General features: G+C 48.6%; 1 protein-coding gene across 1 annotated transcript in view; it reads right to left on the minus strand.

Annotated features, from left to right (window-relative positions):
- Positions 1-15,475, minus strand: part of GPC3 (glypican 3) — a 151,144-nt gene extending 135,669 nt beyond the window's left edge. Inside the window, exons 1-2 of the mRNA XM_082061736.1 lie at positions 15,195-15,475; positions 5,893-6,054 (exon numbers count right to left, since the gene is read on the minus strand). Coding sequence (XP_081917862.1) covers positions 5,893-6,054; positions 15,195-15,354 — 322 coding nt within the window. The 5' untranslated portion in view covers positions 15,355-15,475. The remainder of the gene's footprint in view (positions 1-5,892; positions 6,055-15,194) is intronic.
- Positions 15,476-16,736: the final 1,261 nt, after the last annotated feature.

Here is a 16,736-nt window from a genome sequence, read left to right on the forward strand (position 1 = left end):
GTAATAAACAGATTAACTGTGATTTATGAACAATAAGTTCTGGTTATTTGAAAGGAAACATTACCTCCCTAGACCAATTCTGACAACGAGAGATCTCTCATCATGCAGACAGCTCTTTCCACCTACCTGTAATCATCGGTTTAGAACATCGTTATCAACCTGGGAAACACATCACCACAGTTTTCCAGTGCAAACTTTGTGTATCCAACCATTGCCAAAGGCAGAATATTGGCCTGAACTGACCCAGTGAAACAATTCCTATTTTAAATACACATTAATAAAAAAAAATACAACAACAACAAAACAAGAAGCTTTCAGAGAGAACTGCTGCTGTGGAGATAGGTGGATCAGAGAAGGATACAGAGAGACTTTGGTTAGCAGAGCACTAATTAGGCACAGGAATTACAAGATGATACAGAGATTTATTTGTGGTGCTTATTTACTCTAATTAGAATTCTGATATTCTGTTCCAAAAATGAATTCATTCTTTGAGTCCACTCTGAAATGTCAGCTCAATATTTTATGGGCCCACAAGCAAGAGTTCACATTTTCACATGCTCTTTTCACAACACACCTGCAGGTGTTAAGCTGACCACTCCACTCATATCATATTTGACTACTGCTAAGTTGTTGGGCTTTTTTTGTTGGTGTTTTTTTAGTTTTTTTACATTTATTTGGTTAACCACAATAACTTTTCTCCTGCACAGAAAAGCTGTGCAAGAAGCTAACGCCAAAGTCCCTAGAAGCACGGTGCTAAAGCCTGTCCACCAAGGCTCTTCCTACTGCTGATACCTGAAAGACTCCTCTGCATTGTCAGACTTAATTGGCTTAACAACACTGGAGTATTAAGCTATTCCAAACAATAAGACACAAGCTCTGCTGGGCAGCGCTGGTATCAGTGGACTCTTCTCAGTGATTAACGTGCAGTAGCTCCCACCACGCAGCCCATCTCCTCAGCTAATTGATGCTGCGTGCATCTCGGATTTACTCATGCAAGGCATAATTAGTAAAGATAAAACTTTTCCTACACTTAAACCTCTTTAATAGAATAAAAGAAATTTCAGCTCCCTCACCTTGGCTCTAAAGTAGTAACAGCAGCTCGTGAAAAATGAAAAGCCTTGAAGGATTCAGAATAAGAAACTTGGAGAGACAATTGCTGATCTTTTATCTTCTAGACTTCAAGCAGAATCAAGTTCTTCAAAGAAAACCCAATAAAGCCCAGACATTTTCATCATAACAAAATAAATAATTCAGTCATACTTTAGAGGACTCTGACATTAGGATTGGCTATTTGATATATTTGTGGCTTAGGTGCCTCTAAACTGATTAAAGATAACCTGGTAGAAGCTTGCAATGTCAAAACTGCCTTCGTTCCTGACAGATATGAATGGATAGTGTAAATAACTATAAATAACAAAAATGGCTTCATTTATGCCTAATGGAGGATTTACAGCCCTCACAGTCGCCCAGTAGGACTAAGAGTTACAGCTCTGCCTTCATCCTACCGCAGCACACAAGAGATGAACCGACATCCTCCCCACACCGCCTGCTCTGCCAGAAGCACCGCGGGCTCAGCTCCAGAGGGAGTAAGAAACATAACTCTCTTACGAATACACGAATACCATACACGTACAGGCAGGTTTATCTGTATTGATTTATAACGGTCTTTCTAGAAATTACACCAATACACACATCCCAAAAGCTCCTCAAATCTCCATAGCCCCTGCAAGCTCCCCTTCGGTACCTAACAGAGCTCCTTCAGACTTCCAGCTGCCATTTGCAGAAGGTTAAATGCCATTGCCTTTGAGATGAAACAGATCAGTTCTGAATTTTAAGCCTACAGGCTTTCACTAAGGGGGATGCACTGCAGCACCCAGCCAATTTTCCAGTTCAGGTAATTGCACTCCTGCCTTCCCAACGTCCCCCACACTTCCAGCCAAGTCCCAGCAGCTCCGCAGCCCTGCGGGACCTTGTGAGAAATGAGTGGAAGCAATCTCTGCACCCACGCAAGTGGTGGGCTGGCTAGATTCAGGGTCAGAAACAGGTATACAGCGTATCTCAAGATTTACACCACTGCTACTCCACTCCAGCAGCCCGTCCATCACTGCAAGGAGGTGGCAGAGCAGCCAGACATGTCCCGACAGCTCAGCCTTTGCACCACGCACAGAGCGGCTCCTGGATTTGACTCACGTCGACAGCCGGGGCTGCAGAAGGACAACGCAAGATCCTGCTCATCACTTGTTTGAGCAATCACTGAAAATAATGAAAGCAACTTTCTCCACAAGCACACTGCATTACAGTAGTCAGCTCTCCCATGCCTGTGCTTCATGCTTGCTGGAGGAGGAAGATTACCAGCAAGTCCTACACAAAGCAATAGGTGCAGAGGCTTTTCTTTCATTGGAGGGTCTTTCTGTGCTTCAGTGTTGCACACTTTCCCCTTTTATAAAGTACCTTTTCACTTGGACAAAGAACTAGGAGTGTATCATGAGAGCTGTATCTGAGCAGCTGCTATAGCTTTCATTTTCTATTATTTACAGTGCAATACAGTCAATATGCGAGACAAGAAATTAAGTGATCGCTCAAAAGAAAATTCCCACACTTGAGAAGCAGGAGGCATCACACTGATGAACATGCACACAATCCAAGCCCAGGGAACAGAGGGAAAAAAAAGAGATAAATCTCCCACACAAAAACAACCCTGGTATTTTCCTGTTCGAGTTTACCTTTCACAAAGCTGAAACATTCACAGATTCAGATGTAATATTTAGGAAATCAGTAGGGTCTGTCGAGAGCTTTTTCTAATGTTTTAATAGAAAAATATTAAGTGGTTGGAGGGCCAGAAAAGACCCACCAAACAGCCAAAATCTAAGGCTGAGATAAAGCAAAGTGTAGGCAGGACTCTCACAGTTTCCCACAGCAGGTTAGTTGCACTAAGTCACTCGTTAATTTGGATGAGAACTTCAGAGCAGTTTAGAACTGCCTAGCCATCAGCTGAGAACCTGAACTGAGAAGTGCACATACAGGCAGATACCAGCACGGTTACACTGCATAACAAAAAAACCTGCCCCAAAGAAATCCTAGAGTAAGATTTAACTGCAGGCAAGGCAGCTACAATCCATTTTAACACTGTCAAACGCAGCAAGTTTCGAAAGGATTATATCACTACTTAAATCATCTTCATAATTTTTAAAAATGCCTGTAAGATAAGACCAGGAGTTAATTGTACCATTTAAATTTAGCAAAGGGAGGATTTTTTTTTAGTTGGGATTTTTCCTTCTTAACTGCAAGAACAAAAAAGCCCAAGGGTCTAAAACTAATAATCTAATAAACTTTGCTAAGTGAACATTGTAACAGATAGGCCTGGATGAGATTTTCTGTAAATGCCAGACAATTTCCCTTGATCTTTATCAGTAGAGATGCCGCTCTAGCTTCAGCGGGAAGAAATTAAATTTGGTGTAAAATAATAACATCTGGGTGAGATTTTCTTTGTCAGACTAGCGGTCCCTTTAGATGCCAGGCTAAACTTATTAAAATTAACTCTGAAGGGTTTCACGCTTGTGTTTGTAATATGAGTGCTTAGGATGTGTTTCCATACCAACATACTACCCTGCTCTAGAGACTGGCACCATTACCCATCCTCAGTGCAGACACTGGGAACAACCCGACACAAGACACACGGGCAGAGCTTTCTCCCCAGCAGAGCTGGCACTGCTTCGAGCTGTCCCACTCCTACGGTCCCAACTCCTGAAGCCACAGGGTATCTGTCCCCAGCTTCAAACAGAGCCACCACACAGCAGCAGGACCTGCAGGAGATGCTCAGGGACCACAGGGGCTCCGATGTCACAAGTATCTCTTCCCTGAGCGCTCCAGCATCCCCCCTGCGATGGGCGTCATACACCTCCATGCAATGGGCATCCCACATTCCCCAGCTGTGCCAGCGCAGCAGCAATCTTCCCAGCACACACCTTGGTGATACAAGATGAAGCCAACAGCATGCTGGTGGGGTTTGATGTGAGACATCACCTGCCAGCACCAGCTCTTTAGTGATGCCCAGAGGCAGAAGCCCGTCTCCTACCATTAGCAGTGCCAAAAGACAAGAAATCAGACACCGCATGTTGGGTTCAAGCACAATTTCTATAGCTGGACCAGCTATCAAAAAAATCCACCTATATTAAAATGTGCTCTTCTGCAGACTTTGAGACTAAACTTAAAGTACATTTTATTTGAAGTCTAATAATCTGCCCTGGCAAGTACAAAACATTTTATATGAGGTAATTAAAGCAATGGTTCCAGCTACGCATTCCTCTTCTACAATGGGATTGCAAAAGATCTTTAAAATTAGTCATGATCTTTTTTAATAACAAGCAGCAGTGAGCAATTCTTCAATTAAACACTTTTCTTCCTCACCACAAAGAAGAATGGCAATTCAGCATACCGAGGCTTTTCAGAGTAACATCAGCTCTGAAAGCCCTGCACAGGAAAAGTGCTCTCAGAACCAGGATGGAAATCACACTTAATAAAAATATCAAAACAGGGGATTTAACTCTGTCCAGAAGTGGCAGAAAGTTCACAGCTAAAACACCCGATTCTGCTATGCTGTGCACAACCTGCAGTAACACAGGGTGTCATTCCTACACACAACAGAAACTCTAACATTATAATGTCTTTGTCAAATGGTAGGGGAGGAGGTAGACACTATGTATTCCAGCCAGGTTATTCACCACCTCTGAAACTACTCCACATTTCCAATGCCTAGGAAACCAATCTCTCATAAGTTTCATTCCCATTCTGTTTAGCAGAATTGGAAGTTAATGGTCACTGTATTAAGAAGCATTGGAAGAAAAAAATACACTGTTACCTCCTCAGCAATTTATTTGATCTTACATTGAGAAAAACAACACATTAGACTTCATCAGTCAGTTGTGGACCAGAACAGAGCTTTGCCATAATCTCACCGGCTTCAGCAAGCTTTAGGTCTTGCTGTTAGCAAGGCATGAACAAAAATAAATCAATTATTCTGCAAAAATATCAGCATGAAGGAAAAAACTGCTTGATTGCTCATGCCTTCTTTTTTAAACATTGGCAAAAACGCCATTAATAGAGAACAATGGAACCTCAATAGGAGAGCACTCAAACAAGCAATCATTTCACTGCACATTAACCATGGACGGAATAAGTTTTTCTTGTGTAAAGGTCCTAAAAAATTGATTGCAGATTTAAGTAATACAAACTGGTGTGTATCCACAGTAGAAAAATACTTGTTAAAGACCAGTTTTGCTAAAAACGCAACACATCACATCATTAGAGAAGGAAGAGAACGGCCACCAAACAGCGTTGCATCAGGGGTCACCAAGCACTCAGACACCCCGAGGCGAGCAGAGCACGAGGGGCAGCGCCTGTGAACAAGGGGCCTCTACCCACCTTCACATGGAACAGCCACCTTTGTTTTGCAGTGGATCATAATAATCAATACATACGTTTTAGTCAGGTGCTTACCAAGCATTACACTGGCTTTGCAAGCAGATCACATTGCTGCAACATGGGCTTTGGGACTGTTAGAATCAGACAAGACAGTACTTGCACAGATAGTTTAATTTGTGGAGAAGTGGGTTTTCATTTATTTTTAAAATTGCACTTGAAGAGGTTTAGCCTTTAAATTTACATTTGCTTTTTCAGCTGCAGGAATATTTAGGACAAGCCCTGCTGAGCAGCCATATACACAATCAGGTGTATTATGTATTGCAAATAACCATATGTAATATACACAAATATATGAAACCAAGTGAACAGAAAGCTTCCAACCACCTGCTCTTCTGAGTGCCCGGCGCTGAGGAAGAGGAGCAGAAGTGCCTCCTCCTCCCACCACCTGTCTGGATCACCCACCACGCTCACCTTGGAAAACAGCAGCGTTCTGGATGACCAGGAACTTCAGCTCCATGCTGGCAGACTGCAGGAGCTGCTCCATGTTCGTGCGGGCTGTCGCCTGGTACTTCTCCTCCATCTTCCTCGAGCAGCACGTGAAGCCCTTGGGGACACATACCTGCAGATCCAACCCTGGAGAGAGACACAAGAAGGGGCAGAAAATTTGCATTAGGAGGTGGAATTGCTGGGAGTGGAGAAGAAACCAACTCCACATTGCTGCAATTACTATTTGGGCAAATTGATGACATTTCTGGAATTTGTCCTGAGCAAGCGGCTCAGCCAAAGGAGAAGACTGATAAGGCAGAGACAGGATTGCTGAGCGATGGCCCCCGAGAGCTGGTACGCACACCTGCCAGCACGCTGCTCGCTGCGGCTCCCACACGCTCCATCACCGATGTGCCAGTGCCGAGCGATACGGAGCATCACCCCGCCGCCTCCCGCCCGCACCCCCGGAGCATCGCCCCGCCACCTCCCGCCCGCACCCCCGGAGCATCGCCCCGCCGCCTCCCGCCCGCACCCCCGGAGCATCGCCCCGCCGCCTCCCGCCCGCACCCCCGGAGCATCGCCCCGCCGCCTCCCGCCCGCACCCCCGGAGCATCGCCCCGCCGCCTCCCGCCCGCACCCCCGGAGCATCGCCCCGCCACCTCCCGCCCGCAGCCCCGGAGCATCGCCCCGCCGCCTCCCGCCCGCACCCCCGGAACATCGCCCCGCCGCCTCCCGCCCGCACCCCCGGAGCATCGCCCCGCCGCCTCCTGCCGGGACATCTGCAAAGAGCAGCAGGCAGCCAGAGGAGATGAAGCAGGACATGGAAAAAGGAGCCAGGATTTGAAGCTGTGGATTTACAGTGAGTAGAGCAATGTGCGTAGCTCAGCGCACAAGCTATGCTTGTAATTTGCATAAAGATTTAAAACAACTTAAAACAAATAATAACTGTGTTATTTGCCTGGGATCTCCATCCTTTTGCATCTACAGCAATAACAGTAACAACAGGAGGGCACAACAATAACAATTTACTTTTTCTTTTTAGTGCAGACTTCTAAATAGCATACATCTCCTGAGTCCTCCCAGCAATTTCACCATCCCATCCTTCCTCTATTGCAACAGGGAAAGCCCAAGGTCCATCACTTCACTTGTGCAAGTCCCACTGCAGAGGGACAGGGCCTGAGGCACACCCTGAGCACTGCAAAGGACACATTTTCAGCAGCAGACATGTGGCTGCAGGAACGCATGGGCAGCACCTCCACCCCAGCACCAGAATGGTAGAGAAAAAAAACAGGGGACAATGGCAAAGGAACATCACTTGCTCTGGCAGTTCAATCTGCAACTCAAAGCACTGGTCAGTGATGCTAAACTTTGGTTTTTGACATTCCCAATGCTCTCACTCCTGGAAGGAGTAGACAATTTTAAGAGAAGTATTGCTAGCTAAAAGGTGATAAATACAATTAAGAAAAAAAACAAACATATTTTGGGTTCACGTAACAGAAGAGCTGGAAGCGGCAGCAACAAAAGGTCTCATTCTCAATCAACTTTCAGTAGCAAACTGTGGCCCTCATCATGCAAAACTACATCTAATCTAATGCTGCTGTTAGCAACTGGAACAGTAAGCAACAACTCCATTAAAACCAGCTATCCAGGGCCAGGCAGCAGCAAGAACCCCCCCACTTCAGTATCTGCCACCCCAAACTGCAGTGTGCCCCTGGCTGCAGGAGCAGCTTCCCATTAGGCTCAGCACTGCCTAGAACCAGGATTAGGAAGCAGCCCCCAAACCAGGGACCAACAGCCCAGACAGGGCTGAAGGCTCCGCACACCTCTCAACCCTCATTCTGACTTCCCTTTTGCTACGGAGGTTTTTATTCCCCTCAATAAAAGCAAGTTTGGTAAATTAGGTCTTTGCTCTAGAAGGATTACTCACATCCACTGTCTCACTAATTACTAGAAAGTGTCAAAGCTCACTTTTGCAAGTGTACTCTAGAAGAACAGGATTAATACTAATGTCAGTTCAACCGTGTACCTGCTGAAGAGAAGCAATGCACACCGCAGCGAGAAAACCAGCTGCCAGGGCTCAGTGACAGCAGAAACCCTCCTCCCTCCAGCCCCAGCCCTTCCCCTGGCACAGCCTGGGAAAAACAACATTAAACACTTCGTCTGACACGCATTTCATGTGCAAAAGGAGCTTTAACCACTGCAAGTCCTGCCACGGCTGCAAAACAGCACATGGCAAAGGGTGACCCACACCACCATCCCTACCTGGTGCCTCAGTTTTCCCTTCTACAAAACAGTACGCAGCAAAAATTCCTCCATCAAGCCCTCCGACAGACTCAGCACCACTGACATCAGCAGTTTGTGAGCTGCCCCATGCCAGAGGAGCACAGCGACAGGCATTTCATGCATCAAAAAAAAATAGCAGGGACCATAAAACCATGTAACAGCAAGACACTGCATTAATGAGAGAAGCAGTTATAGAACAGCAAGTTTAAGAGGTTTTTAAAAGTCAAATCCAAGTCAATTTACACCGCAAAAAGGCTTAGCACGGTCCCTTTAACACTACAATACAGCCATAAATTTATTGTTAATACAAACCTATTTCCTCCTATATTTATTATATTAGGTCACATTTCAAATAAAAAAAAAAAAAATAGCCTTCCACGATTAATGGAAATACCAATACAGACAATCTGAGAGTCGGCAATTAGGAGAGCTGTGCAAGCGAAAGCCAGGGATAGGAAGCAGCAAGGTCACCTACTCACCTCCCATCCTTCTTTTTAGCAATTAAGCCAATTTCTCCCCTTAAATGGATTTTGCTTTTTGTGAAGTAAGTAAAGAAAGACAGACACATGCTGTAGGAGAGCAACCACAGAGGAGGAGGAAAGAGCGTGGGAATTAACTCTGACAGCTTAAAACGTTTTACAGAGATAGCCAACTAACTCCGGTGACCAGAAACGTCACAGTAAATGCAACAGGTCAATACAGGCTCTTACCGGCCACCGGGGACAGAGTCCTTCTTGGGGCAGCACGTTGCTACAGAGAGCCAAGGAACAGGGGCCTGACGCCCATCTGCCGGCTATTTTCCCAGATGGCGAGCAGACCCAAGCAGTCCCATCTGTAAGTCCCAGCAGTAAGGAAAGGAGGTTTTGATGCCCAGGAGCCCAGTCCCCCAGGAGCCACTAACGTACCCCACTGACCCCAGCAGACATCAATGACACAGGGACAGAGCTTTTCAGTCAGCAAATATGTTGGTGATCTATTCATGCCACTGCTTGGAGGACCCTCTTCTACGCTCCTGCTGCAGCATCACCCAAGAGACCCAGATCCTGCACCCCAAGTGCTCAGACCTGTGCAAGCTGTGGGTGCTCCAGAAGCGTGGTAGATGCAGAGACTCGAATGCTTGGGACAACACCACAAGCTTATGGACCAGACACTAGCATGAATTAAACTGCCACACATTTTTTGGCTGCATAAACACAATGGAAAAGGTCCTGTGAGTCATCAAATCCAACCCGCTGCCTCGCAGTCTACCCCCTCTAGACATTTTATCTAACACAAACACCTCCAGTGATAGCTCCGACTTGCAAGATAGCAAAGCCCATTCCCATGCCTAATGGCCCTTACTGTTAAGACTGTTTTTATCTCCCAGCCCACACACCCCCTCTTTTTCTGAAAGTTTCAAGTCATTACACCTTGTAATGCCAGTCTCAGTCCTTGCAAACAACCTCCTCCTTTTGCTATAAATCAATACAAAATCATTTTTGAAAGAAAGTGTCCCATGAATTACTCCAACAGTTTTATTAAATTGCATTTTGATGCTCACCTGCCAATCCTTGGAAGACCAGTGATACTGACGCAATGCTAGGGACAGGAGCCTGACCCTCCGACACCCAACTCGCATGGGTGAGGAGGAGCTGGATGTGGCCCCTTCCACGGGCGCAGGGATGCCAGGCACCCTCGCGGCGCCGGGCCATTTATGCCATCTTGGGGAGCAGCAGTGTAAATGCTGCAGTGATTGTGCATACACTCCTAGCTGACAGAACCAATCTTCACAGCTGCAGAAATTTCAGCAGCACTCTCCCTCTTGCTCCTTCTTCTGACACAGGGAAGTTTTACCAAAGACTGGCTAGCAGCGAATCTAAAGCATTAAATTTTACTTTGATGTACAATTATTCCCACAGATAGGTGGTTAGCACAGCAGAAGTGAAAAACTTTTAAGTGGAATAAATGTCAAAAAAAAAAAAGCCTGTTGAGATCATCCACAGGCAGTTGTGACTCCTTCATGAGGCTTAAGGATTGTATTTTGATTTTAAGCATCCCAGGATCGCTCCAATCCTGTCATCCGATACAGGCAGCCAAGCCGTGCTTTCCACTGGGGCACACAAGCCTGCCCACCCAGATCCAACAGCAGCTTAAATCAGATTAACATTCCCCAAAAATTCACCCCAGGCACTGCAAAAATGAGAACCTGGCTCTGCTTAATGTTACATTCCTGCAGCCTTATCCCCATGTGACGGGAGGGCTCTGCTACCCCGTGCAGCGGCATCTTCACCTTCTGCAGTCTGGAAATGTCAGAGGGCTTCATCCTGCCCTCTTAGCTCACCAGTTTGTTAATATTACCCATAAAGCTGCAGCTTTGTGTTAATCTTCTTTCTCTAATTGTTTCACAGTCTGCATCATGCTTCAAACAGATAAAAGCAGTGATTCAACCTTTAAATATAGTGGATTTTGTCGCAACTGTTTCAATACTTTTTTTCCTTTAATTAAAAACCTTCTGTTAAATTATGTGTGTAGGGGCTCATGAATCGGTTACTGGCTTTTAATGCTCAGAATTTTTGGGGTACAGGAGATGCAACTGCTCAGAACCTGGGTTAAGTGCTGATCTTTTTAAAACCTAATTAAGGAGATATAAATTATAAACCAACCTCATTCAATAGATGATTAAAGTTGGAATAGCATTAGTACTACATGGGATATTTATTACTGCTTAATTATCCTTTATTTTCTATTCCACCTTGTGTTTCACAAGGTAATACAACTCTGGATTCCCCCCCAAGTCTTACAATGTTGGCCAGACAATTGCCACACAAATATAACACTCTATAACATCACATCTTCTAAAAGAAGTTACGAAGAAAATAAAAAGGTTTTACACAGTAAGAGTTTCCTCCTAACAAATATACAAATGGATCAACAATGCTGTCATCAAAAATACGGAGTTAATTTGTGGGCACCCACTCACCACACACATTCATTACAGTCACACGCACATACTCTACAGCCATTCCAAAGACTCTGAAGAACACTGTTCAGGATGTTGTTCAAATTAACCCCCGGGAAAAAAAATAAACTTAATGATCTCACTATAAAACCACTGCCTGGGGAGGTTACTAAATTTTAGGGTTCTGCTCCTGCTCTCTTAACTATCAAGAGAGCAACTTGCAGGCCTGAAATAATTAAGAACAGAAAACTCAATTATCTAGCAAACTAAGATCTTAAACCACCATACTAAGCTAAATGGAAAGGCTGCACAGGGAGGAGTATCATTAGTCCCACTCAGGAAAAACACGATAATAGAGCAGGAGTACAAAGGGAGCCAGCTCACAAGCAAAGGTGCATTGAGGCCAGCGGGAAGAGTTGGGATGTTGGCACACACCAGCTGTCAAAAAGAAAAGAAAATAAAAGAGAGAAGGAAGTTTGACATGCTCGGCCAGCCAGCTGTCAAGCTTTACACCTCAACTCCAAAAGCAAAAGGTTCGCCTCCTCTGTTTTCTTAGGGCAAATCCATATTTGCTTCCATCAAAGAGAATGAACAAAAAGCTAGAAACTGCACTGTGCTGTGGGAGGAGGAAGACGGACCCACCAGCAGATATTTCTGCTGAGAACAATATTCCTCAGCTTCCACGCAATGAGGGGCAGAGGCACCCATCCCCTCTCCCCATCTTAGCAAGGCAGCAACTCACCCCTTCCCCTCTACCCACACACACCAGCCCAATTATCCGCAGTGTCGCCACAAACACAAAGAAATCCAAATAGCAAAGATGAGAGAAAAAACAGACTGGGGAAAAAAAAAAAATGGAAATTCAAGTTACTGTTTATACCTGAGAAATTATGCAGGGAAAAGACAAAAGGAAGGAGAAAACCAAGACAGGTAGTGTAAGAAAAAAATAATTTAGTTATTAAGTCGCCCCAGCACAGTTATTAAGTCGTTGGCTCATGAGCTGGCGTGAAGTTTCCACTTCAGAAAAGCCTATGGAAAGTGTTTTCCCATCATGCTGCCTTTGCTCCTCTCCAGCACCAGGCTCCTCATCTAGCTCAAACCGTTGGCATGAATTATTACATCCTCCCACCCCTCCAAACAGCCACAGCTGACAGTAGTTAGGTCGTGCTGCTCCCCACCTCCAAGCGTGCCAAAGCGTGCTCCAGAGCTGCAAAAACCTGGTCCCCAGGCTGCAGAACCGGAGGAGACCAAGTTTCTGCTCACTGCCTGATGCACGCCTCCAGCTACGATTGCTCCCGGAACATTAGTACCGCTCACGAAACAGCACGACACTTCCCTCGCATTTTTTTAATTAAAAATATCAACCTGGTGTGGCTGGGTTCCCCCATGGGAGCACTGTGCCGATGTCCCCCCCAGCCCACGCACCACTGATCCAGTAAAATGGAGCTGCGGGACATTTCTCATGCATGTGTTGCAACTCAGCAGCATTTCCTCTGCTTAAGCCTTCAGCCACGACCGCTCTTAATGCAAAATGTGGCTTCCAGGAGTAATTTTTTTCTGTTTGCATTTTAAGTAAGTTTTTTAAACCCTCAGTTTCTCCAGGGTGATATGATCTATAGGCAAAGGTTTTCAGAATTGATTCCACAGTGATTTGTGGCTGGCAACTCCAAAACTTTTTTTTTTTTAAATTGACAGATGTATGAAAGGAAGAAAAGCAATAAACAGAAGCCTGGGAAATAGTCCTTGAGTGATGTTCCCCTATTACAGAGATTTATGCAGCTGCTACCAGGAGAAGCAAGTCCTCTGAAGTGTAATTACTACACAGAGTCATGCAAGATGGGCCAGATCTGAGGTATAAGCAAGCAGTCATTGCTGTAATTATGCTCAAGTTTATGTACTTAGGCAAATGTAAAATCCACTTTCTATTTGATATGTGGGAACTTTATCACCATAACAAGCTGGAAGCATTCACTTGAAACACCAGCCCTATTACGAGATATTGATCCAGCTACCCACAGGCTCTGCAGAGAGGCAAAGGGCTCCTTCCACCTCCTGGAGACCAGGGATGTGGACAGGGCTCCCAGGGCAGCAAGAGCACAACTGAGCAACTCCAGCAACCTGAATCCTGCTGGGAAAGGAAGATGCCCAGGCAAAAGCTCCAAGAAAGTTATTTCACTGACTCTCACAGCAGCATGGGAAGGCATTTCTTTGATTACAAACAACAGAATTTGTCATTTTAGTGGCAATAAGCGCAGCTCTTTTGCCTCCCTGCAACTCCCCATGCAAACATTTAATCGCAAAGTATTTCCAGTGCTGGCTCCATGCTGACCAGGAGACTGAGGTCCTGCAGGATGGGGAGAGAAGAAATGCTCCTCCTGCAGCTAGTCTGATGGGAGCATGAAGAGTCAAAAACTACATGGGAAGGGGATGTAAGGATTGGAATGGACAGAATCACTTCAGCTGGAAGAGACCCTCAGGATCATCAAGCCAAACATAACCTAACTCTAGCACTGAACCATGTCCATAAGAACCTCATCTAAACGCCTTTTAAACCCCTCCAGGGATGGTGACTCTACCATTTCCCTGGGCAGCAAGGGAGATGTTTTCTCACCAAGACTTAAATCTAAATTCTCCCTCTATATCTCACAGCTGGTGGCAAGCTGAGGCATCACTGCAGCTCTACAGAGCAGAAGATTTGGGATTTGCACCAGCAGACAAGACCTCGCAGTCGCAGCCCTGGGCACCCTGCTTCCCCACTTCCTCCTGTGCTGCAGCAGATCATTGCTGAAGCAAGTCTTGCATTTCTGGCCTGTGCAACACTGAATACAAGAAACGTAACTCAACACATCATTATTAAAAGCAGCTAGTGCTGGCAATGATGTCATTGCACCTCCCCTGCCTGTCACATTTGCCTGTTACCTCTTTCTTTTCATACTTTGATCTCAAGCTTTTCAGGGCGGTTATTTGCTGCTGCGTATTTAACCTAACACACAGCACCTGAGCTCTCCAGGCAGCTCTGTAGCACAGCTATTAAATCCTATCGCCTTGTGTACACACACTCTGAGCGCTCAGCCACACACCTGGAGGAGCCGACACTCCCTAGTTACCAAAAAGCTGAAAAGGGACCTTTAAAAGCCACAGCACTCAGTTATTTCGCTCACATTTTAAAATAAGAACACAGCATATATACTGAAAGCAGCCTTGTAGGATGTAGGTGGTGAGATTTGGTGCGGCACCACACAGGCGAATTGCACAGCAGAGTAACACCTCGTCCAAACGGGTAACAACCCCCGCCCGGCACAAAGAACGCACTGCCGCCTGTTTGCAGCCCCGTTTGCTGGAGCTGTGGCAGCCCTTGAGCTCACGCTGGGGATGCGGGTCTGGATGCTCCCGGAGTCTCGCTCCAGAGCAGGGTTCCCCTCAGATGACAGCTTTGCTCATCACAGCGCTGCCTGGCACACGCTGCGCTGTGGAAAACAGCTCCGGCAGCCCCAGGACCAGCAGAGACGCGGCGGGTGCGCGGTGGCTCCGCTCGCCGGCGGGGCTGCCGCGCTCTACCAGGCACCGAGCACCGGACAAGCGCGCCCGGCAGGAGAGGGCGGCCGGTTCCGCAGGCAGCGCGCAGCTCTGCCCGGCAGCAGAAGTTCGCACATAAGCGTCCTCCAGGTAAAAGATCCCTCCGAAAAAAAAAAAACAAAACAAAACAAAAAAACGGACAGCAAGAACCCCGCTCAGCCAGCAGATTTCCATGGCAGGGACGTAACCGCAGACTCCGTTTTAACCCGGAGCGGCCCCCGAAGCGCGGAACCCGGCGGCCGCCGTCACCGAGCGGCCGGCAGCCCCGCAGCCGGGACAGAGCAGCTCCCCGCGGGAGAGCGGGCAGAGCGCACCCGGCTCCGCAGGTCCCGCAGCCGCACAGCGACCTCCCCGCGCTCCCCTCCCGGGCTGCTGCAGCCGTGTCGCCCCGCACCCGAACAGCCCCCGGGCACGGCAAACCGCCACCCTCAGGGCACCGGCGAGCCCCGGGAGGGAACGGCCAGCAAGCCACGGGGCCCGGCGGTCTCACCTGGCACAGGGCTCTCGGGCACCCACTTTGCTCCGGGCTGCAGCACCTGGAAGGCGGCGCGGACCGAGCGGCAGGCGGCTTCCCCCGCCGGCTGCGCACTCCGCGGAGCACCGAGCAGCGCGGCCAGCAACAGCAGCAGCGCTCCGCCGCTCCCCGACATCCTCCCGGGGCACCGGGGCGCTCCTCTACACCCCACCGGCAGGCATCCCCCCGCGGGCCGGCTCTCACCGGGACCGGCTGCTGCGCACCGGAGCTCAGCTCCGGGACCGGGACGGGCTCCGCGCGCACCGCCCCAGCCCGCCCCGCCGCGCGCCCATTGGCCCCCGCCCGAGCCGGCCCTTGAGCTGATTGGTGCCCGCTCCGGTACCGGCAAACTTGCCCAGCGCGCGGCACCGCCCCGGCGCTCATTGGCTCCGCGGCGCGCGCGGGAGGCTGCCCCACCCTGCCCCGCCCGGCGCGCGCCCCACCTGCCGCACGAACAGTCCCGCGCTGCGGCCCCGTGCACGCGCTGGGGTGTGGCCCCCGTGCACGCGCTGGGGTGTGGCCCCGTGCACGCGCTGGGGTGTGGCCCCGTGCACGCGCTGGGGTGTGGCCCCGCCGCTGGCAGCAGCTGCTCCGCGTTCGCGCGGGCCTGGGACAGCAGCGCTGCAGGGCCACGCGGGTCCGGGTGTCGCTCGGGCGCTTCCCCCGGTGCTGTCTGTGCCCCCCGGGCCGGTGCCGCGCGTGTGTCTGGCGTGGGGTGCAGAGGCTGCGCGGCCTCTGGTTCGCACGTACACGTGGAGCGCGAGCTCTTTGTGCTGTGCCGGGAATAACTAAACCATCTCTTGAGCCCCCGCTGTCCGCAGCGTGAGCTGTGGGGAAGAGCTTAGTCCCACCGCAGCCACCCCCATTCCCACCGGACCGACAGCCCGGGGTGTCCCTGGGTGGGTGCTGGGCGAGTTATCCGAGGGGCTCCGCTGGGATCCGGCAGCCGTGCCTGCGCAGGCTGGATTGCTCCACCAAGGCCAGTTCCCCACCAGTTTCCAGCCCTCACTCACCAAGATGAACCCCCACAGGGACCCCCAGGCCTGGCAGACCCTGCATGCCCCAGCCACAGGGACCCTCGGTGCAGAAACAGCTGCATCCAGGACAGCCCCGCTCTGTCCCACCAGTAAAAAACCCAAAATACCAGCAAGGAGGGCTCACCTGGAAGGGGCCCCTGCAGCTCGTTGCTTGGCAAGGAGCTGTATAAAAAGAGAAGCAAGCAGGGTGGAGTGAAGGAAAGCTTCGTTTAAAAAGCAAGGGCCACATACAAAAAATTGCCAAATGGTGTTTGCCCAGTCTGTCTCCCCACTGCTCACCCCCAGTGCTGCTTCTGCAGGGCAAAACAGTGAGGGAGCAAGCTTCAGCAGAAACACACAAAAAAAATCTGGTTTAAATTTCTAGTGCAAGCACAGGATCAAATTATCGCTAATGGCTTGCTACCAGCTCTTTTCCACTCTGAAATTTTGAAGAGGGATGAAAAATGGAAGTCCAGCCTGTGTGTTTGTTCTAAGAAAATGC

This window comes from Streptopelia decaocto (assembly GCF_964273445.1).
Source record: "Streptopelia decaocto genome assembly, chromosome: 10".
NCBI lineage: Eukaryota > Metazoa > Chordata > Aves > Columbiformes > Columbidae > Streptopelia > Streptopelia decaocto.